Below are 25,968 nucleotides of genomic sequence, written 5' to 3'. Positions count from 1 at the left end.
GCCACTTCAAAACTAGAGCTCTCAGAAAGAAATTTACACAGGGGTCACATTTACTCTGACTTTTTTTTTTTAGCATTTTGCACAATTTCAAGGCAGCAAGTTGTAAGCATTATACACAAATGTGTGAGGTTTTATGTTATTTATCTTTTTTTTTTTCCCAAAAAAATTTCAACTTGTTGAACTCTGCGCTTTACTGAAAGATAATATTGTGGAATGGTTCATTCTTTGAAATGAATTATAGAAAAATCAAGTACTGAGTACTTACAATTTGCATGAGATCTCAGCGCAAGAAAACAGCCTACTTAACCCCAGGAGTGGAGGTATGAGAAATGTTATTTCAGTTATGTTTTAGCACAACTTTTAGTACTCTTTTCCTGACTTTATTTTGTGACTGTCCCCCTTGCTAAATTATAAGATCCTTGAGGGCAGGGATTGTAGCTAACAAATCTGTTGTACTCTCTAAAGAACGTAATACAGTGCTCTGCAAGGAGTAAGTACTCCAAAAATACTACTGATTGACTGACAGCCAAAAAATCAGATTTAGCAGCTGTAGAAAGCAGCATGCTGTGGTTCGTGGAGCAGGGACGTGGGAGTCAGAAGGTCATGAGTTAGAAACCCAGCTCCACCACTTGCTGCGTGACCTTGGGCAAGTTACTTAACTTTTCTGTGCTTTTGTTACCTCGTCTGGTAAAATGGGAAGTGAGACTGTGAGCCCCATGTGGGACAGGGACTGTGTCAAACCAATTTGCTTGCATACACCCCAGTGCTTAATACAGTGCCTGGCTCATGGTAAGCACTTAACACACACCATAATTAGAAAGATAAGAAGAAAGGAGACTGAGAAAGAAGCAAAAAAGAAATGAAGGACATCAGTTTTTATACCAGTCCACCAATTAAAGGATTTCAAGTAATTTTTCTGTGTTTCTAGTAAATAGTGTAAGTCATGGGGATTTCCCCACTCATTTTGGATGCTGTCTCTAGTATTTCACTTTGAGATTTTTCAAATACCAATCTGAATATTTGGGTTTGGAAGCAGGTGTAGGTTTTCTGTGTAAGGAAAGTAAACTTAAGGTGCCACATCCCCAAAATGGAAGGGGAAATTATTTTGATCTAGTCAACTCAGTCTCTACCACCTCTCAATTGTCTAAATCATACAGGGATGAACGTGCCAGGCACTGTACTAAGCACTGTTGTAGATACTAACGAATCAGGTTGGACACAGTCCATGTCCCACACGGGGCTCACAGCCATAATCCTCATTTTACCAATGAGGTAACTGAGGCACAGAGAAGTGAAGTGACTTACCCAAGGTCACCCAGCAGACAAATGACACAGCTGGAATTAGAACCCAAATTCTTGGCTCGGGTTGCTGTCACACTGGTAGGAGTCATACCCAAAAATGGAAGTGAATCAAGAATAAGGAAATAATGTCTCTATTCACTTTTATCAGGGTCCAATACTGGGTCTATAGACATAGGGTAAAGGCTACCAATGATGTTCTTGTCTATAAATCAAAAGACTAATAAACAAGGATGAAAATAAAGCCTTTAGAAATCAGTCATATGACAAAGAGTTCTCAGAGCCAATCTCAGAAGTGTCTCTTCAATTTCAAAATCCACTGAAGCCCCTAACCATCAGAATGCTGTTCAAAGAACAATTTCATTTTTCTACTATTTTGTTTTCTCGCATATGAGTAAACATTCAAAAATTAAGGCGGGGAAACATGTGCTCTCTTGTACTATCAATAACTATTAGAAGGTGAATTAATTTCCCAAAGGAGTGGTGGAAGCTCTGTAGGGCTTTCAATAGTTAATAGTCCTACTCTTACTAAATAAAGCCTGAAGCATGGACATGAAATTTTTTCTTTGCCCATGAGGCAAACCCATTTCTTTTCCACCTGCTGCCTCCCCTTGCGGTGCTTAGAGGTTTTCACATCATCATCATCATCATCATCAATCGTATTTATTGAGCACTTACTGTGTGCAGAGCACTGTACTAAGCGCTTGGGAAGTACAAATTGGCAACATATAGAGACAGTCCCCGCCCAACAGTGGGCTCACAGTCTAAAAGGGGGAGACAGAGAACAAAACCAAACATATTAATAAAATAAATAGATATGTACAAGTAAAATAAATAAATAGAGTAATAAATATGTACAATATGATTCACATCAGACCTTTGGGAACAAAGGAAGGGATCTGGAAACGAGGGTAGGCCCCAGCTAGTTTTCTGGTCCCTGTCCCACTTTGAGCTGCCAAATCCAGGGACACTGGGGTTCCTGACACTGTCACACTCCAGCACTCCCCTCTCTTCCTCAGAACATAAGCTGTGGTGGAAGGGGTAGGAATATAGGAGAAGGAATATGGGAGAGTCAAACAGTGAAGCTGCAGAATGAGCCATGGATCAGTATCCTCAGGGAACGTCTGCAGGAGGGAGCGGAGAGGTGGTGCCTTTATCCTGTGTATGTGTGATGGGGAATGCCTCGAACATATGCCAACACCATATACTATATATGGTGATATATATATATATATATATATATATATATATATATATTACTGTAGCTGATATATATATATATCAGCTATATATCACACTGTGTAGATATAGGAGAGTGATTTGGGGGCTAGGGCTTGCCTCTTGGAATCTGGGCTCTTGCGTGGATTGTGTATAAAGCATAAAAGAATGGAGAGGGCTGCATAAAATAGTTTGTGTGATTGTGTATGGTGGATGAAAATTCTGTGAACCCTAGTGATTTTATTATCATTTCCAGGTGACTAGGGTAAATTCAACCTTATATTTATTCATGAATCAATTCATTATTCATTACTAAGAGGAAAAGTATTTAGCAGTATGTATCAGCTTTAAAGGTATTTTTGCTAGGAGGTAGGTGGAGTTTTTGCTGTTTAAATGAGCTTTAGGTACTTTCATGGGTGGGTAAAACTGATATTTAGATTCTCATACTTGTCCTCGACCTATCATTTGTATATTAGGTGAATTTTAAAATATTGTTGAGCCACACTGTTAAGCTGTACACCACAATTACTATTATTACTATTACAATCTAAATATGCTATACTTTGGCATAGTATTTAAGAAATCAACATGAGTACATTTTCTTACCTTTTTGTAGAGACTTCTCAGATCTCTGTACTGCCACATACTGTTTAGGACCTGAGATGCTGCCTTGACCACTTTAGGAGAATGTCTGGATTGAGAAAAGAGAGCGCAGGTCAGAGACAGAAAATGTTCCTCGCTAGGCTCAGTCGGTGCAGTTTCAACAGACACTGAACAAGACCATGCAGCCCCAAAGCTAACCTGTTTTTTCAGTGTGCCCATTCTCCCGTCAGCTTTGTAAAATCTAGTGTAAAGTCAGTCAAATCACAATATTTCCCCTATTTCCTCTCCCTTCTGCATTGCCTATGCACTCAGAACTGCGTACAGTGTTTAATTCATATTTTCTGCCTCTGCCTCTAGATTGTAAGCTCATTGTGGGAGGAAATGTGTCTGCTAATGGCCTAGGGGATAGAGCATGTGCCTGGGAGTCAGGTCATGCGATGTAATCCCGGCTCTGCCGCTTGTCTGCCGTGTGACCTTGGGCCAATCACTTCACTTCTCTGTGCCTCAGTTACCTCATCTGTAAAATGGGGATTGAGACTGTAAGCCCCACATGGGACAGGGACTGTGTCCAACTCCATTTTCAACTGTCAGAGCCTGACACATAGTAAGTACTTAACAAATACCATCATCATCATTATTATTACTCTCCCAAGTGCTTAGAACAGTGCTTGGCACATACTAAGCCCTCAGTGAATGCCACTGATTGCTTGAACATTTTAAGCCACTCTGCCTGCATCTCACTCTCTCCCAGAGTCATTCTTCTCCAAGCTCTTCTTAGTTTGTATTTACTGAACACTTACTGTGTACAGAGCACTGTGCTAAGTGCTTGGGAGACTACAGTATAACAGAGGTGGTGGACATATTTCCTTGCACACAGCAAGCTTACAGTCTAGAGGGGGAGAAGGTACACTTGTGCCAATCATCTGGGGGACAATGGATCAAAATTTTCTGATGCATGTGCGTGACATTCTGATTTTACAAAATTGATAATTTTTTACACTATTGTAGTAATATTCTATCAGTAGTATGTATTGAACATTTATTCTGTGGAGAACACTGAACTAACCACTTAGGAGAGTACAGTTGAGTTGGTAGATATGATTCCTGTTCTCAAAGATCTTATAATCTAGTGGAGGAAACAAAAACTGGTATAAATTGCAGATTTTATAGCTGTGCACATAAGCGCAGACTTGTTACTGGAATATTCTAAATTGGCAAAATCAATGAATTGGCATTTACTGTGTGTTTACTGTGTGCAGAGCATTGTACTTGCATTTTGTTGCACCATTTTATTACAAATGTTGCGAGAAGTGAAAAGCAATTCATCTTCAGCTTCTATCGCCTAATTGAGAATGCAATCAAACTGGAAATTTACTCAAGACACTGAGTAGTAGGAGAGAAAAAGAAAGTCAATCTATCAATCAGTGGTATTTATTGAGTTCTTACCCTATGCAGAACATTAGTCTAAGAAAAGGAAGAATAGGCATCTGGACACAGACAAGAAAATAAAACTCTAGGTGGTGTGGGTGAGTTGACAGTAGCAGTGTACAAACTTGGGAAATAAGCATGTTCTAGTGGAAAAAAACCCAAATCTAAGAGTCAGAGGACCTGGGTTCTAATTCTAATCCCAGCTCCACCACTTACTTGCTGGGTGACCTTGGACAGTTCACTTAACTTCTCTATGCCCCAGTTTCCTTATCTGTAAAACTGTGAAAACCGCTGTGGGACAGGAACTCTGCCCAACCTATTATCTTGTATCTGTCCTAGCACACAGAGTAAGCCCTTAAATACCATGATTATTATTACTGTTAACATTATGGAGGAGAAAAAAGGAATATCTGGCCTTTGGGAAATTGGAGGAGAATCACAGTGGGCATTTTATGGGTTTGTAGCACATAGCTCTTATAGGTCCATATGGAATTCGCACAGAAAAACCATAGCCAGTTGACAGCCTATACAAGGTGAAAAATCACTTCTCCCAGACAAATAGCAGAGAGCACAGAAGAGAGAGGATGAAACACCACAGTGGACTAATCCTTTTTTCCCTTTATTTGTACGGGATTGGGGTGGGGGAAGAGGGGAGAATAGGATCTAAAGGCTAGTCATGTCATTACTTTTCCACCGGTTCGTTAACCTTTTTAAAAAAACTCCCAAATGAGCTCAAATGGCATATTTTTCCCCCACAACTAGAGAATTCTGATTTGAGATTATTGTTGGAGAATGATCTCCAATTCATTTAAAATACATTGTACACTATTCGGAGCTCATGAACTGCTCCCCGAACGTGATAAAAGGTCCGGAAAATAGTGTGCTCTGTTTCAAAGATATTGAATGTCTGTGATTTAGAGATGATTTTGACTATTTTCAATGTTAAGAAAACTCATTTTTTGATAACCTTGTAAATGTTTGTTTCATATAATCAATAGTTTAAAAAGACAGCTATCTTGTGGTATTATTTACCTATCTTAGCTAGCTAGTTGTCTCCAAAAATAAGCAAGCAACAGAAGAGGAAGCTATATTAATATTTAAGCAGTAATAATTGGAATTGGAATGTATTTACTATGAACAAATTCCTCTGTGACAGTGCAATTTTAGGGTTTCTAGTTCTCTGGACAGACACAAAATAGAAAGGACGATGAATGCATAATGGATGACATGCTGAAATCTAGCCATTAAAATGCCAGTATATGTATTGTGCTAACAACTTCTGAAGGTTAAAAAGACTTTGACTACCTTCCCTTTATACTCTATTTTTGATCCATTAGACTGATGCTATAGCAACTTCTATTTGAAGAACTGTAACTATATATTGATTTTTTTCCCCCTAATATGACAAGTGATTATAAGAGAAACAACAATAAATTGTTCTTTTGAGGCAAGTAACAATTGACTGTGAATAGCTTTCCTGCTTTAGGATACAATGTAATGTCACATATTCAATATTATTTCCATTGTAACTGTAATAACTGCAAATACAAATGTACTTATGTTCCACGTGGACAAGACAGAGTTTCAATTATTAGTATTTAAAATGATGCAAAATGAATGATTTGAAAATAAAAACACTTTGGAAAGGAGAATGTAAGAGTTGCGGTTAAGGTTGGCGCTAACACAAAGGCTTTGTGAACTGACAGGCCTTTATATTAACCTTTTGTTTTCCTCCTTCAGCTGGGAAATGAAATATTCAAAGCCAAGTCTGATAGAATGTTTTAACAGGCATCGAAGATTGTGACATGCCATGACAGTAATAATTTCCCTATGACATGCAAGGGGTCTGACTGGACCTATAACCTCGTTATCTCATTACCGGCAACCTCTTGACAAGGAAATTTGGGGGAAGCAAATTTATAAAGATTTCATAAAAGTAACAAAGATGAGCTCAATTACTAAGTCTGGTGATTCTAAAATTAAATTTTCACTAAAAAATGAATAATTTAAAATACTTCAGAAGTTACATGACAGCCGGACTCGATGTTGAATTCATTCAAGAAAATCTGGATTACGCCTCTAATCGGGCTATCATTTTCTGACTGCTAAATCCAATGAGCGCCTTAGCCAAATGCCAGTTACTGCAGGAAAGTCAGTGGAGTAACAGTGTGGGCTCTTGATTTAATTTCTTAAGCAGATTGAAGAGTTCATCTAGACATGGGCGAACTCCTCACTTTTGAGAAGAACCACCAGAGGAAAATGGGCAATCATCCCACCATAAACACAAAGCACATTTCAAACTCTGTTTTGGTCCATGAAGAATACAAATGAAGAAATGCTAAAATATATGTAAGATTGGATGAGGATAATTAGATATCTAATCTCTAGGCTCAACTTTTTCACAAACTATTATAAACTCAGCTGCCAAAGGAAAGAGATACCACCTGACCACGTTCTACTTGAATTCAAATTTAAAATATCAGAATGACCTTCGTTAACTCATCCTTCTGTACAAGAATATAAACTTGGCTGGGGCTACTCAGCTAAGACTCAAGATAATTACCTGGTAAAGAAGGAAACTTTCACACTGACACTTTGGTTCATTTAAAGAAAGCAGATTTCGGCGGTGCTGCATTACCTGAATGAGCGATATGGACATTTCTAACTTCACTGGCTTACTGTGTCACTCTCTATTTCACTTTGGCTATGTAGAAATAACCTGAAAGGTCTCTTTTAAGCCACACTCATTTACTAAATGATTCTCTAGAGACTGAAAGAATGATTGCATTTCCAAAGATCTTTACTGGCACTGGTCCAGGTTAATTAAACAATCCTCTCAAATACATTTATTCCCCTTAGATCGTAAGATCCTCCAGGGCAGGGATTGTGTCTTTTACTTTTTATGTATACTCCCAAGCCCGTCATACAGTGCTCTTTGTACAGCAGGCCTACTCAATAAATACTATTGATTGATACCCACAAAGCTGCATTCTTGTTTCCTTGGGGTATGGTTCATTATGTGTTCAATGTTTTCCTTAAAAACCTAGGGAGATATTTAATTCATAGTGCTGACATTTATGCTTGGTATTTAGGATCTATTCATGTTATTATAGAGAGGGAAAATTGCCTTATTCCCTTGGCATGGTCACAGTTTGTCTTAACTACAATTCTACAAGTTATAACTCACATAATCAATAGATATTAAAATGACTACAAAGCTGCTCAAAGGGTACATTTCAGCTTAAATTTGTACAGTAACTTTCTTATTAGAGAAAGCAGCATGGCTCAGTGGAAAGAGCACTGGCTTGGGAGTCAGAGGTCAGGGGTTCTAATCCCAGCTCTGCTCCTTGTCAGCTGTGTGATTGGGCAAGTCACTTAACTTGCCTCATCTGTAAAATGGGGATTAAGACTGTGAGCCCCATGTGGGACAGCCTGATTACCTTGCATTCCCCCTCAGTGCTTAGAACAGTGCTTGGCACATAGTAAGCACTTAGCAAATACTATCATTGTTATTATTATTATTATGAGTGACTGTGTTTTTAAGACTTTGGGGGTACCTAAGAATAACTGGAAAACCGCTCATGAAAAAAAAATGTAAAAAACAAAACAAAACACCAGAACCACTTCTACATTATCTTCTTACTTTGCCATTCAGTGTTTGAAAAACAATTTCAAAGCTGACAGAACTACAAAAGGAGAGATGGCCTGGTGGATAAAGTTCAGGAATGTTTGAGGATAAAAATGATAGGTTCACAGTGATGGAGCCTTGACAGACAAAGCTCCTCACATTATTGGACCTACTGTGCTTGCTGGGCGGAATTGCGGATACCCTGGATCATTACTCTGAAACACCCTTCAATGCCATAATACCACAGCTGCACAATCCTGTGACCACAAAAGACAGTGGTGGCATCATCAGTGCCAGACACAGAGGAGGCTCTCCACCTCGGTCTCTCAACAGCACTGTTAGCCCTGCTTATGTTGACTGAGGAACTGAGCATTCAACATTACCCTGCCTCACCTCACAAGTGCACAGGCCATCAAATCTCAGTTAGCTTGTAAATTCCTCAAGGGCAGGGACTGTGCCTTTGGTCTCTAACACAATCTCAAGTGTGTAATACTGTGCTCTGCACACAGCAAGGGCTCGATAAATTCCATTGATTGAATGATGGAGGAGAAATGACAACTAATTTTCACATATTAGGAACACTTGGAAAATGATTTATGTGTTCAGACTAGCAGGATGCTAAATGAGCTCCATTTCCGTCAGAGAACGCATACTGGCAATACAAAAACCATCTCAATTTGAAATTGGCATCACTAAATCACGTTGTCTTTCTAAAATGATCTCCCATTCTCAGAGCAACGGTCAGAAGGTATTGGTTTCTTTATCAGTCTTTTACCTCAGGGGTTCGCTACTTGTCCGAAAGCATACGCAGGCACCAGGAAAGTCCACGTTTACCTCTCAAGTGATGGTAACATCACTGGCAAATACAACCCCTTGCTGAGCTCTTACTTTAACGTTGGCAGAGTTCACCTGGCATTGTCTCCCATTGTAATGCTACCAACTACAAAGCTTCCCCAAACTGAAATTAAGCTTTAGGCTATGCCGTGGATAAATTTTCCATTTTAACTACTGGAAAGGTCAGGTTTGGCCTAAAAGTCTAAAACTATTCCTGCTTACCTTCCCATCTCATTAGCAGCAGGGTCAACTGTGCAGATGATTTCAGTAAGATAAACTACCTAGCCAAGACAAGGCAAACAAACAAGGCTGTCTGATGGGCGCACAACTCACTTGTCTCCTTTGCTCTTGGAGATGCCAACCAACTTCTCAATGCCGCCGGCGTCCCGTAAGGCCTTGGCGTTCTCCATGTTCTTTGTTATCACTTCATGCAGAGTGCAGCAGATAGCAGTAACCGTGTCGTCGGACATGGCCTTGCTGGCTGAGTTGTTGCTGTTGTTCCCACCGGGAAGCCTGTGGACCAGGTCTCGCATGGCGTACTTGCCTTTGGGGAAAAACAAGGGACATGGTGAAATGAAGTCAGACGGAAGGAGGTGGGCGTTTAAGTGGGGATATGAAGAGAGAAGAACAATGCCAAATGTACTGAATACCATGACGTTTTCTCAGACAAAATTATTTATTCTTTTCAGACACCTCTTATTCCATATCATTAAATGTAATGCAAAGGTCACCATTATCCATATTTAGCCACCAGCAATAACATTATGTGTGAAATGGGCGTGTGCCTTGCACGTGTGCACACGTACACACACACAGCTCTGAAACCCTAAGATGGGCACAAACACAGAACATAAACCCAAGGGCAAGTTTATACGGGACAAAGATCTTGGTCTTCAAAGACAAAAATATTCCACACTGAAAGTATGTTGTTTGGACAGCTAAACTCCCATCACATACTCTATTTATTCATTTATTTTACTTGTACATAGCTATTCTATTTATTTTATTTTGTTAGTATGTTTGGTTTTGTTCTCTGTCTCCCCCTTTTAGACTGTGAGCCCACTGTTGGGTAGGGACTGTCTCTATATGTTGCCAATTTGTACTTCCCAAGCGCTTAGTACAGTGCTCTGCACATAGTAAGCGCTCAATAAATACGATTGATGATGATGATGATGATGATGTGGCTATCCAGCCACAGGATAGGTTTGCAAAGTGCTACCCTGCCAACCATTTCCTTGTCTCTTTGACAAACTGGCACTCAATACTGATAAGGAGACAGATTACTTTAGAGGTATGGATCAACAAGGAACTGCATATTTTCCAAACAGAAACAGACACACTAACTGGGGTTCTTGGCAGAATTAAGAGCATGGTACCGTATGGATTATAGTGGGTACTCCAAGACAAATAGGACCTTTCTTGAAGAAAGATATCCACCTCTCCCTCCACATGGAACTTGTTTTCGCAGGATTGTCAAGGTCATTTTCATGCATGGAACAGGGGCTGCAGCAGAGAAAAGGCAAGATGGAGGCAGTGAAGAAACCTACTGGACTGGTGGGTAGGGTATGCCAGGGACAGTGAGTTCTATCTGACCCCACCTGATGCCATGCCCTTACACGTGGAAAAGAGTAGCCCTGCCTAGATTAGCTGTCCAAATAATAATAATAATAATAATAATACTGATGGTATTTGTTAAGTGCTTACTATGTGCAAAGCACTATTCTAAGAGCTGGGGAGGTTAGAGGGTGATCAGGTTGTCTGACGAGGGGCTCCCAGTTTTAATCCCCATTTTCAGATGAGGTAACTGAGGCACCGGGTAGTTAAGTGACTTGCCCAAAGTCACACAGCTGACAATCTGCAGAGCAGGGATTTGAACCCATGACCTCTGACTCCAAAGCCCGTGCTCTTTCCACTGAGCCATGCTGCCTCTCTCCAGACACCTACCCCATCCCCAGGGAGAACCCTGTTGAGCTCTGCATCTCAGCATCTCTCTCTGGCCCAGAATAGATCATTAAACTGACTTTACATTTATTCCATCGGAACTCAAGGCACAGACTCTAGCTGATGTGGAAGGCAAACACATTAGAAAACACATTCAGAAAACATTCCACCAGAAACATGACAATTTCCCAGGCTTATTTCTACCAAACCATATTTGTTTTATCAAGAGTATTTTGTCAGAAAACCAAACTATATAAACCAAAATGATTAATCTGCAGCATTTATTTATAGGTGGATTACCTGAAGAGGTTTAAAAGTTTTGAACAAACTCAGTGACAGCTTTAGTAAGCATGGTGTGTTCACCACTAAAAGGCTACTATCTCCTTAAAAATAGACCATCAGTGTGGTTTTCTTTTTTTTCCCCAACACACTAGAGACCCTAGGAATCTGTAGGTATCAAGAAAAGCCCAAGGAATTCAATGGATGACTGAAAACTGAGCTTGAGCCCAGAAAACACAATGTTAAAATGGCCCAAATGGGCAGTGACAGAGTGAAAATATGGACAAGAGGGTGTCTGGGAGGGGTATATTCAGTTTCTACAAAAGACTGATTCCAAAACTAAAACCACTTAATTATCGGTAAAGCCTCTCCGAAGTAGAAATAAACTGATTTTTGAGCAGTATTGAAAATGAGGCCAGCATGATTTGATACATTTTAAGAAGATTTAAATAATTTGATTAAATATCAAGCAGGACAGCCAAAAAAAAAAAATGCATTCAACTACCCAATTTTTAGTGGCAAGAAAATAAGGGAGTAATCTAGCTCCAGGCTACAGTTCCTGAAAAGAAGTTAGTGTTGGGCAGGTCTCCCAGCTTGATGGACTCCTGACATCTTTGGCTAAGGTAATATTTTCTCCTGTATGTCTAAGGTAACATAACGAACCAGTTTTCACGTCACAAAAGCTAGTTGCAAAAATAAAACCTTACAGTAAGCCTTTTTTTCACCTTGGCACATATTCATGCTTTACACGCTCATTTAAACCGATGTCTTCAGTGGTCTTGGAGAGCTTCCCAATGCTGATGGAGAGCCAAGAAGTTAGGGTGTGAATTAGCCCTTTTCCCCAACGATGTAGATTGGATTAACCTTCATTCATTCACTTATAAAGTGCAGCGCACTGTACTAAGCACTTGGGAGAGTGCAATACAGCAATAACCAGACACATTCCCTGCCCACAACAAACCCGTCTGAATCTCATGAACACCAATGAAATTTCAGGTTCTATCCTGAGGCTGAAGGGGACCGGCTCTCAAAAAAGCAGCTCTCCTGTCTGGAGATTATTATTATGGCATTTATTAAGTGCTTGTTATGTGCCAGGCACTGTATGAAGCTCTGGGGTGGATACGAGCAGCGTGTTTCAGTGATAAGAGCCCGGGCTTGGGAGTCAGAGGTCATGGGTTCTAATCCTGGCTCTGCCACATGTCTGCTGTGTGACCTTGGGCAAGTCATTTAACTTCTCTGAGCCTCAGTTCCCTCATCTGTAAAATGGGGATTAAGACTGTGAGCCCCACGTGGAACAACCTGATCACCTTGTATCCCCCCCAGCGCTTAGAACAGTGCTTTGCACATAGTAAGCACTTAACAAATGCCATCATTATTTACTTATTATTACAAGCAAATCCAGTTGGAGGACACAATCCCTGTCCCACATGGGGCTCATGGTCTCAATCCCATTTCACAAATGAGGTAACTGAGGCCCAGAAAGGCAAAATGACTTGCCCAAGGTCACACAGCAGACAAGTGGCAGAGCCAGGACTAGAACCCATGACCCTCTCGCTCCCAGGCCCGTGCTCTAACCACTACACCATACCTCCTTAAGCCTTTCCCTTCCTCTCTGTTCTAAGGTGGCGTGCATACCCCTAATTCAAATGACGAAGCCTGGTCAATGGAGGAGTGTTGTGTCTCCTGACCATATCAGAGGGTAGAGCCACAAGCAGCATGGCTCAGTGGAAAGAGCACGGGCTTTGGAGTCGGAGGTCATGGGTTCAAATCCCAGCTCTGCCACTTGTCAGCTGTGCGACTTTGGGCAAGTCACTTAACTTCTCTAGGCCTCAGTTCCCTCATCTGTAAAATGGGGATGAAGACTGTGAGTCCCATGTGGGACAACCTGGTTACCTTGTATCTACCCCAGCGCTTAGAACAGTGCTTTGCACATAGTAAGCGCTTAACAAATACCAACATTATTATTATTATTATTATTAAGTACCACACTAAAGGCAAAAAGGTGGCTGGGGTTGGCAGCTGCCCTGGCCTCCATCCGTGCCGGCCCAGCCCTCAAAGCTGCTGGGTACCCTCCGTGGTGAGCCGGGGCAAGGATGTTCTTGGTTAATTGGAAGAACCACAAGACTGGGTGACAGGAGCCATGTGTCTCTGTCAGTCATGGGGCAGTCATTTCATTGCTCCAGGACTCAGTTGCTCCTCCGTTAATTGGGAATAAAATGGATTGTGCCTCCCAGGCATGACATGGACTGTGTGCCATCTGATAACTTTGCATAATAGTGATGGCATTTATTAAACACTTACTATGTGCAAAACACTGTTCTAAGCACCAGGGAGGTTACAAGGTGATCAGGTTGTCCCACTTGGGGCTCACAGTCTTAATCCCCATTTTACAGATGAGGGAACTGAGGCCCAGAGAAGTTAAGTGGCTTGCCCAAAGTTACACAGCTAAGTGGCGGAGCCGGGATTTGAACCCATGGCCTCTGACTCCAAAGCCCGGGCTCTTTCCACTGAGCCATGCTGCTTCTTGTATAACAGTAATAACAACAATGGTATTTGTTAAGCACTTACTATGTGCCAAGCACTGTTCTAAGCACTGGGGGAGATAAAAGTAATCAGGTTGTCCCAAGTGGGGCTCAGAGTCTTAATCCCCATTTTACAGATGAGGTAACAGATACAGAGAAGTTTAAGTACCTACTCCAGCACTTATCACATAGTAATAGCTTAATCAATTCCACAATTTGCCTTAGGAGCTTTACTTTGGCCATTGATGGGGATTTGGGGGGGTGAGGGGAGTATAGGAGAAGGGAAAACCCCTTGGGAACTGGTGTCAAAGTATTCCTTCTTGAATTACCAGAACTGCACCACCCTAGGTAGTCAGGCTCATACTTCTGATTTCTGCTTGTCATTTCCATGTAGATATTCACCCTAACAGTAGTTTCAGAACTGGAGACTTGGGTCAGAAATTTTATTTTCAGTGACTATTCACCAAAGGTCTAATGTGAGCCTCACATGGGACAGGAACTGTGCCTGACCTGATTATCTTAATACCTACTCCAGTGCGTTAATACAGTGCTCAGCACACAATAAAAGTGCCCAAATACCACAAATTATTATTATTAGAGATTCAGAAAGTTTGGGTTGTTTAGTGCTTTCCCCAGTACAAACTGCACAGTGTCTGCAAACTCCCTGATAGAGTATCTTAATAAAAATTGATTTAAAAATCACTGTGGATGGATGAAAGTGCTTTAGATTATAAACACAGATCCCAAACACTTGATAGTGTCTTTTAAATATAATCCTCCTGAGAATTGTGAGCGCTGTTCTTGCCGTATTGTACTGCTTATGCATTATTAATTAGCCACAGAGGGAATTCTGTGTGGAGGAGTTAACAGAATAAATCTATCCTGAATTACAAAGCATATATTCCAGTTTTATGTCGCTTTGTTGTGCTATAGAAATGAATATTAAAATCATTTATTTTAATAAGTAGAACAATTTGGATAGTGCCTGCATCTTCAGTGTGCATTCCTATAGCAGTTACAGGCACATGGACAGAATGAAAAGACAGGGTAGGGACCGTCTCTATATCTTGCCAACTTGTACTTCCCAAGCGCTTAGTACAGTGCTCTGCAAACAGTAAGTGCTCAATAAATACGATTGAATGAATGAATGAAAGAACATGAGACTAGATGTGGCAAAGATAAAGACAGCTTCTCCAAAGGCATTCATTCTGTGCTTATTTAATCAATTGTATTTACTGAATGCTTGTTATGTGCAAAGCACTATACTAAGAACTTGGGAGAGCACAATAGAGTGAGTAGACACAGTCTATGTCCTGAAGGGGTTTATAATCTAGATTGCTTCCCACCTTCCTTGCTCTGTCATCCCATCAATCCCATTTAGCAATCATGGGTAGACCTGACCAGGAATTCATTCATAGATATGTAAAATTGCCCATATTTACTGCACTTTTACATACTGTACATTTACAATTTGAGTCCACCTGTCTCCGTAAGCTCTTTGAGAGCAAAGAAAGTTTGCTTTGACCTCTACCTAATATTCCCTCAAGCTCCTACTTCCATTCTCTGCAGAAAACATTCAATAAACACTGAAGATGATAATAACCATGTTTTTTGGTAAAATTCCAATTATGTGCCAAGCACCGTACTAATCACTGGGATAGATAATTAGGTTGGTCACAGTGCCTATCAAACATATGACTCACAGTCTAAGATGGCAGGAGAAGAGGTATTTAATCTTCATATTACAGATGAGAAAATTTGGGGTGTCTTGGGGGCAAAGCTGGGGTAAAAATGAGGGGCAGAGACAGAGAGGCCTGCAGCAGTGGACAGGAAGATGGACATGGGGATACTAGAAAAGAGGGTAGGGTGTGAAAGTTGGATGCTTGCTCTGCTTGAGGCTGGAGCGTAGTGAAGCTTAGAGTTCCCATTTCCCAAAGAGGCTAGGGATGGAAGAACACCCTGATGGGCTTCAGCAGGATAGCAACTCTGGCTCCTGTAGGTAAATTATCTGGGTGACAGTTTGTTGGTCACAAGCAATAAGTTAAACCATTGGAAAACCCAGGCCCTATGAAGACAAGCGACTCTGCCGCAGCATCTTCAAAATCAAACCCTCTGTCTGCACCTCGTGACTGGAGCTAGCAATCTTTTCTATTTCTGTTTCTGTCTAATTAGAATTATTACTGAGTATCAACAACAATAGTGCTGCATTCAATCAGGAGTACTTACTGAGTGCTTACTGGGGGCTGAGTGAGTATTGTACTAAGCATTTGGGAGGCTGCAATAGAGTTGGTAGACCTGATCCCTGCCCTAAAAGACCTTACGATCTAGTGCAGGATCCACAGATGTTCGAATTTTTAAAAAAGTTGAAGTCAACAGTGATTTCTGAGAAAGAGAGAAACTAGACAAACTAGACTTTGAAGAATCACTCGGGCTATGGAAGGAACTCATTTCCCTTTCTGAAAGTCCAGACAGGCTAAGATACTTCTAATTCAGTGGTGAAGAAGCTGGAGGAAAGGGTGTTTCCTGTCAAACTGTAAATTATTTCTACATCATTAGCCTTCTTACTTGGTAATGCAGGTGACCACATATACTCCATATGGTACTCGGCTTGCAAAACATGCCTAGGTAGAGTGAGTCACAGCAACCTAGGAAAAAAATATCGAGTTCTCCCGGCCTCCTGTTCATACTATTTGTGCATCAATCCTGGAAATAAATCACTGGAAGAGTGAGCAGGTTAAGGAACCCTGGAAAACCACTGGTGGGGAGACAGGCTGAAAGCAACATCATCTCAGCCAACTGCAAGCATCCATTGCATATGTCACTCAATTCCTATCCCTGACTTCATTCCCATCCTCTCTTCTCCCTGCTTAGAAGTTTCAAGGATTTCTTATTAACTTCCAAGTTTCACTTACAAAATGAAATGAAATGGTGTGGAACAGGAAGATAATTTGATCCCCAGGACAGGAAAAACTAATACCTGTAACTGCATATATAAAAACCGCCTATTTCCCCAACTTGTCTGGGATATTTTTGCTTCCAGGCTGATCTGAGGAATAACTAAGCAGAAAGCACAGAAACACTAGATTCTGTAAGTGATAAGTGCCACTTCAGGGTAAATAAAAATTTTCGACAGGATACATAGTCATTTCTGCTATCATGTGATAGTATTCTTGAGAAATCTTGTCATAGGAAAGCAATGTTATAGTAACCACTGATTCGAGGGGAATTAATGGGTTAGGGAATTGAAGGCTCGAAGATATCAGCTTGAATGATATTTTTCAATACGAGTTTCTTTATTACTGATCTAACCCCAATTAGAATGCTTTACATCCTTGCCACGTGTTAGTTTGCTACAGTAAATACTGTCAAGTTGAGAAAAACACTTAGCAACACGAAGTACTCCACAACATCAAACACTCCCTTCACTCATTCAGAAAACACATTATGGCTGAGGCACAAGTTGGGAAATGTCTTGATCAAGTTTGATCAACACCATGGACATATAGAAAACAATTTCTTCCAATTACTTGTGATATCATGTGGATTGTGCTATACTACTGGACAATTACGTTATAGAAAGAGTGTCCAATTGCTATAAGCTCACTGTGGGCAGGGAATGTGCCTTTTTACTGTTATATTGTACTCTCCCTAGTGCTTAGTACAGTGGTGTGTACACAGTAAGTATTCAAATGCAATTGGCAGACAATTTCTTCCAAATAACAGTATTTATTGACCACTTACTCTGTGCAGAGCACTCTACTAAGCTCTCTGGAAGAGTAGACATCATTGATCCCTGACGTTAGGAGCTTATAGTCTAGTGTGTTACATTTAAACTGGATAATGAAAACATACATTATAACGTAATTGATTAATATTTTACTATAATTGGACCCTACGGAACACGTGACACTCGATACAGTATATGACTAATTAGTTACTGTTTGAGGTACTAATGGTCCCTCCAATGAATGAATAGTGACACCAATGAATATTACCACATTTCAATGAAGTTTAAATTTTTGAAGATTCATAAAACCAGTCTCTGTCAGATGATAAGTGTCTGAAACATATTCCTTAAATATTTGAAATAACTGAAATACACAGCAAGGTCAAGTATTTACTTAACTTTTTGTATGTGGGTCACCCAGTAAAGACTTGGAATATAATCTCAATTATGAGTTGGGAAATTTTTCTAAAAACAAATTAAGTACAGAGGATAGCATATTTGTGGGGTCCTCCTTTAGAAGTTCTATTTTTTCCACTTGTTGAAAATCAGATGAGAGTACTGAAGTGTTAAATTTGTTTTTTGACTACTTCAATAAAAATTACTCAGATTTATAAGCATTTAGGGAAAGACTATATGAGAAGCAGCATGGCCTAATAGAAAGAATATGGGCCTGAGAGTCAGAGGGCCGGGGTTCCAATCCTGCCTCTGCCACTTGTCTGCTGCATGACCTTGGGCAGGTCACTTAAATTCTCTGTGCCTCAGTTTCCTCAACTTCAAAATGGTGATTCAATACCTATTCTTCCTCTCCCTTAGACTAAGCCCCACATGAGACAGGGACTGTGTCTGAATTGATTAACTTCAATCAATGAGGTCACTGAGGCACAGAGAAGTCAAGTGACTTGCCCGAAGTCATACAGCTGATCAGAGGCAGAGCCCATGTGTGTTGCCAATTTGTACTTCCCAAGCGCTTAGTACAGTGCTCTGCACACAGTAAGCGCTCAATAAATACGATTGATGATGATGATGATGATGATTCCCAAGCCCGGGCTCTTTCCACTATGCCATGCTGCTTCTCAATTCTAATTCTGGAATAGTTCTAATTCTGGCTCCACGGCTTGTCTGCTGTGTGGCCTCCTCTGTGGCTCACGTGCCTCATCTGTAAAATGGGGATTAAGACTGTGAGCCCCATGTGAACATGGACTGTCTCCGACCTGATCAGCTTGTATCTCCCCCAGCGCTTGGAAGAGTGCCTGGCACATAGAGAAGCAGCGTGGCTTAGTGGATAGAGCACGGGCCTGGGAGCCGGAAGGGCCTGGATTCTAATCCCAGCTCTGCCACATGTCTGCTGTGTGACTTTGGGCAAGTCACTTAACTTCTCTGGGCCTCCGTTGCCTCATCTGTAAAATGGGGATTGCGAGTGTGAGCCCCATGTGGGACAGGGACTGTGTCCAACCTGATTATATTGTATATATGTTTGTACATATTTTTTACTCTATTTATTTATTTATTTTATTTGTACATATCTATTCTATTTATTTTATTTTGTTAGTATGTTTGGTTTTGTTCTCTGTCTCCCCCTTTTAGACTGTGAGCCCACTGTTGGGTAGGGACTGTATATGTTGCCAATTTGTACTTCCCAAGCGCTTAGTACAGTGCTCTGCACATAGTAAGCGCTCAATAAATACGATTGATGATGATGATGATGATGATGATTACCTTGTATCTACCCCAGTGCTTAGAACAGTGCTTGGCACATAGTAAGTGCTTAACAAGTATCATGATAATAAGTATTATTGCTAAGCATTTAATAAATACCATTAAAAGAATCCTGTAGTTATTATTCCTGTCATTGTTAGGACCCAGATTGCTCAGTAAACTGCTTATATGGTAATTCAGTCACCCTCTAGAAATGATGCCACCTCCAGAAGCGACCATGGCGGCTGTTTAAAACCCACAGAAATACCAGGCAGTAGTTAGGGGCGATAAGTGCAGAGGGACGCAAAGGCTAATTGAAACTGAAGGGGATTTGGAGAGGCAGAAAGTGATTAGCCATACTGGAGTTTGGCCAGGGCAATGGGCCATTCGCCTGGGAAAAATGGACCAGAGGCTGCCTAGTTAACCTTAGTAGCCTCACTGGGAATCAGGGAAGTACAAGAAGAAGCTTGGGCTTAGACTGATAGGGGCTTTCCAAACCTTAAATCCAATTTGTTTGCCTTCGATTCCATCCGACAGAAACACTAAAGACCAAATTGGGGGAAAAAAAAATCTAACTCAGTCTAAATGAATAAATGAGCTCAATACTGAAGGAGACCTGGTTTTTTCTTTCAAAATAACAGGATACTTGATGTTGTCAACAGTCCAGAGTGCTTATGGAGCACACCTACAGTATTGTCATCGGTAGGAAACCTAACTATAAAATGACTTTAGTCTACTTGGGAGTGTACAGTAACACTTCAGTCTTTCAGTTTCCTCATCTGTAAAATGGAGGTTAAAAACCTCTTCTCCCTTCTACTCATACTGTGCCCAACCTGATTAGCTTGTACAATAATAATTGTGGTATGTGCACTGTACTAAGCGCTGGGGTAGATGGAAGTTAATCAGGTTGGACACAGTCCTTGTCCAACATGGGGCTCACAGTCTTAATCCCTGTTTTACAGAATAGGTAACCGAGGCCCAGAGAAGCGAAGTGACTTGCCCACGGTCACACAGCAGACACATGGCAGAGCCGGGATTAGAATCCAGGTCATTCTGACTCTCAGGCTAATGCTCTATCCATTAGACCACACTGCTTCTCTATCTACCCCAGCACTATACTGTATTAAGTGTCCCTTCACAGCCACCACAACCGCTGCAGCAGCCAACAGCAAAGATGTGTACTTCTCTAGAAATATGCCAATAATTGATGTTTAAGTTCTTATAATCATCCTTCATGGGGCATCAGAACTCTGACATACTGAGGACAGTTGCAACCCTGTATCGAAGATGTGTGGATTTATAAACTGTGAAGATTTCTACCACTGAAACTTCACTTTGGTCTACTTTGTCTTGCATGAATTGCCTTATTTTCACTATTTAGGAACATAAGAAACCCAATAAAATGAGATGAAACTGGGGACCTGAGTAGCTTAGCTCCTCTTAGGGATTCTGTTTAATGCAGTACAATGGAGTTGGAATCATAAAGGAAAAATGCCTAAACAATTTTGTCTCATTTGAAGTTTGAGTCACAGGTCCTTGCTGTGCTTTTCGATTTCCCTTTTTAATCATTTTTTTCTCTTGACTTTGAAGTTTCTTTTAGCTGAGAGTAGATTATCAGAGGGATCCTGCAGCATGAAAGATGCTTAAATAGACTATAGGTGAATGCGAAGAATTTCAATCTTCCTAGAAAGAGGTTGAGCTCTTCAGGATGAGACAAATATTAATTCAATCCCAAGGAAGGAGAATGGATTTAACTACATTGGGTAATACAGCCAAATCTTTCCTGAGAAGCCTCATCTCAAATGTTTCCTTCAAAAATGTACTGTATACCTGGGATTGTCTGGGGTTCACAAGAAAGTTGGCCAGATCTTTTTTTTTTTTTCTCCTGGTACTTGATTTAGGCTGCTGCAGTGCAATGTAGAAGAGAGGATAAAACTTTTGCTTTCGAAAATAGTAATTCCTCTGGAGAGTTCGCGTCCATGGGCTCTCCAAATACATTTTCATCTTATTATACAGTTGGTTCAGTTATAACACACATCTTGACTGAAGTTTCTTCCGACGCTGCATCCAGTTCTACCTGGAGAGATGCGTGGTGTCGGAAGAATGTTCCCTGAATCCCCAACAACATTCCAGCCAAAACACCAAGTGAAAAGACACACTGTAGGGCAACTGGTTGAACTTCACAACTGTTTAATAAAACAGTCCTGCTTTCTTAAAGACTAAAGTCTTCCCATTTTATAGGAAAGGAATGATTCAGCAAGCACTCCCATTTTACCAGTGGGCTAGGATCCGTGTGCAGGAGTAAAAACCTTTTTAGAGCTGGTTGGGACTCCACAGACCTTGCTCTTTATGGGAAACATTGTCCTCCATTGGTAATGTGATCCCCCCAAATGACACTTAAGTACCATACCGTTGGAAACAGAATGCCTGTATCTGTTACCACTGTATACCTGAGATTATGTTCCAAAGTACAGAAATAGAGATATCTGCATGACAAAAATATCCACCAAAGCAGATTGGCATATAAATCTCAATCTCTCTCTCACTCACACACACACACACACACACACAAACACACACAGCCTTTAAGCAGGTAAAACTTTCACATTGAAGAAATTATCTGGGCAGCTTTGTTGTCATGAAGGTTGCTTTTATTTTTGTTTAATTGGCCCCCTGGAGGTTTTAAATACTCTATTTATTATCTTACTAGTAACATATGGTATAAAGATATGAAAATATGATTCACCATAAAATTAACTGTACCCTTTATTATCTTTGTAATACACCTAATCCCAAAGTTGCGTATGGCATCTCACACCTGAGAGCTCCTCAACTTTTTCTGCAAGGAATGTTGCTTCAGGGAACTGTAACTCCAACCCAACAGATGTGAAAATGGCTCATGAGAATCATATGTAAATCATCCCAGAAGCAAACACCTTTCTCTTCAATCCTAATTCAGTCCTTGCTTAGATTAACGTGTACACTTAACTTTCTGAGGTACCCAGGGGTCATTTACAGCCACATTTCACCTACACTGCACTTACAAACCATCTGAGAGACGGGATAGGCCAGGCAAGAAGGAAAAACAAACAATGAGCCCTGCCTCGAGGACTTTTAGAATCCCTTGAGGAGTTCTTATGATTGAACTCCATCCTCTCTCATTCAACCTACTGAAGACAGCTTTGGGATAAATCTTGCAAAGCAGGGGGAATGATAAGTAGAACTATCCGAAGGCAAAAAGGTCCATATTTGACCTCGATTTTAGAGCAGAGGTGGGCAGATAGGTGGTACAAGTTAGCAATTCACAGCCAAACAAAAATATAAAATGGGGGCAGTAAGGTTCTTCAATAAAATATCCATTACCAGTTAAATCCCAACACCCCAGTCATATCAGCTCTACACTCCACCCTTAGAATTTGTGCATCTGTATATGCTATATTATATGTATACACACACACACACACACACACACACACACACATATTCAATTTTTGGTGAAGAAGGGGTTCTACCTGGATTTAATCAGACGAATGACTAGTCTGCCAAAGCAGATTGTCCGGATAGGTAAACGAAACAACAGCCCCAAAGTAGATGTGTATGTTTGTACAGATTTATTACTCTATTTATTTTACTTGTATGTATTTACTATTCTATTTCTTTTATTTTGTTAATATGTTTTGTTGTCTGTCTCCCCCTTCTAGACTGTGAGCCCGGTGTTGGGTAGGGACCATCTCTCTATGATGCCAACTTGTACTTCCCAAGTGCTTAGTACAGTGCTATGCACACAGTAAGTGCTCAATAAATACAATTGGATGAATGAACCCACCACTTATCTGCTGCGTGATCTAGGGCAAGTCACTTAGCTTTTCTCTGCCTCAAGTCCCTTACCTTATCTGGGAAATGGAGACTGTGAACCCCATGTGGGACAGGGACTGTGTCCAGCCTGATTACCTTGTATCTACTCTAGTACCTAGAGGTACTAGCTGAGGACCATATCTAAATCTGGCAAAAACTCCTCACCCTGGGCTTCAAGGCTGTCCATCCCCTCGCCCCCTCGTACCTCACCTCCCTTCTCTCCTTCTCCAGCCCAGCCCGCACCCTCCGCTCCTCTGCTGCTAATCTCCTCACTGGGCCTCGTTCTCGCCTGTCCCGCCGTCGACCCCCGGCCCACGTCCTCCCCCTGGCCTGGAATACCCTCCCTCCGCACATCCGCCAAGCTAGCTCTCTTCCTCCCTTCAAAGCCCTACTGGGAGCTCATCTCCTCCAGGAGGCCTTCCCAGACTGAGCCCCCTCCTTCCTCTCCTCCTCCTCCCCCCGCCCCGCCTTACCTCCTTCCCCTCCCCAGCGCACCTGTATATATGTATATATGTTTGTGCATACTTAGAGAAGCAGCATGGATCAGTGGAAAGAGCACAGGCTTTGGAGTCAGAGGTCATGGGTTCGTATCCCAACTCCACCAATTGTCAGCTGTGTGACTTTGGGCAATTCACTTAACTTCTCTGTGCCTCAGTTCCCTCATCTGTAAAATGGGGATGAAGACTGTGAGTCCCCCATGGGACAACCTGATCACCTTGTAACCCCCAGCGCTTAGAACAGTGCTCTGCACATAGTAAGTGCTTAATAAATGCTATTATTATTATTATTACCTATTTGTTTGGTACATAGTAAGCATTTAAATACCACAAAAAATCATAGCCCCATAAGCAAACTCCTATTTAGCTAATTCAAGTCCACTGTTGAAGACTGCAGTAGCTTGTGCATATAGCTTTAATTCTATTTGTTCTGTCGATTTTGACACCTGTCTACATGTTTTGTTTTGTTGTCCGTCTCCCCCTTCTAGACTGTGAGCCCGTTGTTGGGTAGGGACCATCTCTATATGTTACCAACTTGTACTTCCCAAGCACTTAGTACAGTGCTCTGCACACAGTAAGCGCTCAATAAATACGATTGAATGAATGAGTGAATGCAGTACTCAAAGTGAAATCCTGAGGGTGTGTGCAGTTGTGGTTGCAAGACCAATGTGTGACAGACATTCCACTCCACATTGTGTACCTTGAAAAACAACTCCTTGGTGTGCTGACAGGTTTGAAGTTGGCAGAGCCCTTTCCAATTAAACACATCCAATGGATGTACCTCCATTCATTCATTCATTCATTGGCTAACCAAAAGGGCCTGCATTTGTCCTGAAACACTGACCCCAGTGTTTCAGAGTTTCAGTGTTTCAGAGGCTCCTCGATCAGAGAACAGAAAGATAATGAGGCTGCCACATTTCACAAAGAATCAAGTATCTTCATTCTTTTCGCTGGGCACTCTGTCAAACTACATTTACTTCTGACTTTAGGTCAGATGGGCAAACCGAATAATAGGGGTTGCAGTACTCGGTGACACATCTTTGAAGCAAGGAGATGTCATTTGCTGGCTTTTCAGCAATAGAATGCCAACAGGATGCACCACGTCACTTTTATCTTGTAATATGCCACCTTTCAAAAGCAGTTATCTGACATGACTTTGTTCAAAGACAGGCATGTCGCATAAAACAAAATGTGGTGAACTCTCTTCCATTTCAAATAAGAAATTTATATTCTGCTTTGTTTTTCTACAGACAGTAGTAAGACATTTCCACTCAAACTCAAGGTCTGGAATTTAAGAATGCCAGGGATCAAAAACTGGCATAATATAGGACTCGTCTTCCCAATTTCTCATGGATTTTGATCCAACAACAAGCGTAACTAGTGTAGAGTTGAATGGATCCCGACCTCCAGTTAGGAATTTTGCTCTGAGTCCTCAAACATCCAGTTGAATCATTGCTTCATTTTATTATGGTCTGATCATTTAATAATATATTTGCGGTATTTGTTAAGTGCTTATTGTGTGTCAAGCTCTATCCTAAGCTCTGGAATAAATACAACTTTATCAGGGTGGACACAGTCCCTGCCCTATATTGGGGTCATAGTCTAAACTGGAGAGAGGAAGATTTAATCCGCATTTTACTGATGAGGTGACTGAGGCACAGAGAAAAATTAAGTGACTTGCACAATGGCACAGAACAAGCAATTGGCAGAGGTAGGATTAGAACCCAAGTCCTCTGATTTCTAGACCTGTACTCTTTCCACTAGATCATGCTGCTTAACCTGCTTCTCTAGATCGCAAGCTCCTCCCTAGACTTTAAGCTCATTAGGGACAGGGAACATATCTAATTCTGTTGTATTGTACTCTCCCAAGCACTTAGTACAGTGCTTTGCACTTAGTACAGGACTAGGGTTCAGGAGACTCAAATTCTAATTCCAGCTCTGCAACTGGCCTGCTCTATGAACCTAGAAAAAATAACTTGACATCTCTGTGCCTCATTTTCCTCATCTGTAAAATGAGGATAAAACACTTGTTCTTTTCCCCTCAAACTGTAAGCCACAAGTGGGACGGACACTGTGTCTATTCTGATAATCTTGTATCTGCCCCTTGGCACATAGTAAATGCTAACAAATACCACATTTGTTGTTGCTACTACTATAATGCTCCCTGAAATAAAATTGTTTAATTTATATCATATTTGTTATAGTCTATAGAAATAAGGATTCAGAGGCAAATGGATTTCTATGACCAGCTCTTCAACATCACATATTTACTTGTAATCATATCAATCCCAGTGGACAGACACTATAAATATGGTCAGTGACTTGCTAGATATATTCATAATTTACTTTACTTTCTTGGGTTTCTCATTGAGCTGCAAGTTAAGTTGAGCAAAACGCATGAAAGACACAAAAAGCTGGATGGTGAAATATAGCCTTAGGCTG

At 41.0% G+C, this 25,968-nt stretch overlaps 1 protein-coding gene across 3 annotated transcripts in view; it reads right to left on the bottom strand.

The window, feature by feature from the left end:
- Nucleotides 1–25,968, bottom strand: part of CTNND2 (catenin delta 2) — a 483,758-nt gene that overhangs the window by 29,943 nt on the left and 427,847 nt on the right. For all 3 annotated transcript variants that reach the window (XM_038770310.1, XM_038770311.1, XM_038770312.1), the window contains 2 exons: nucleotides 9,344–9,554; nucleotides 3,124–3,208 (listed from right to left, as the gene is read on the bottom strand). In XM_038770310.1, coding sequence (XP_038626238.1) covers nucleotides 3,124–3,208; nucleotides 9,344–9,554 — 296 coding nt within the window. The remainder of the gene's footprint in view (nucleotides 1–3,123; nucleotides 3,209–9,343; nucleotides 9,555–25,968) is intronic.

This window comes from Tachyglossus aculeatus, chromosome X3 (genome assembly GCF_015852505.1).
Source record: "Tachyglossus aculeatus isolate mTacAcu1 chromosome X3, mTacAcu1.pri, whole genome shotgun sequence".
Taxonomy (NCBI): domain Eukaryota; kingdom Metazoa; phylum Chordata; class Mammalia; order Monotremata; family Tachyglossidae; genus Tachyglossus; species Tachyglossus aculeatus.
Note: the sequence above shows the minus strand (reverse complement) of the source record. Positions and strands in the feature narration are given on the sequence as shown.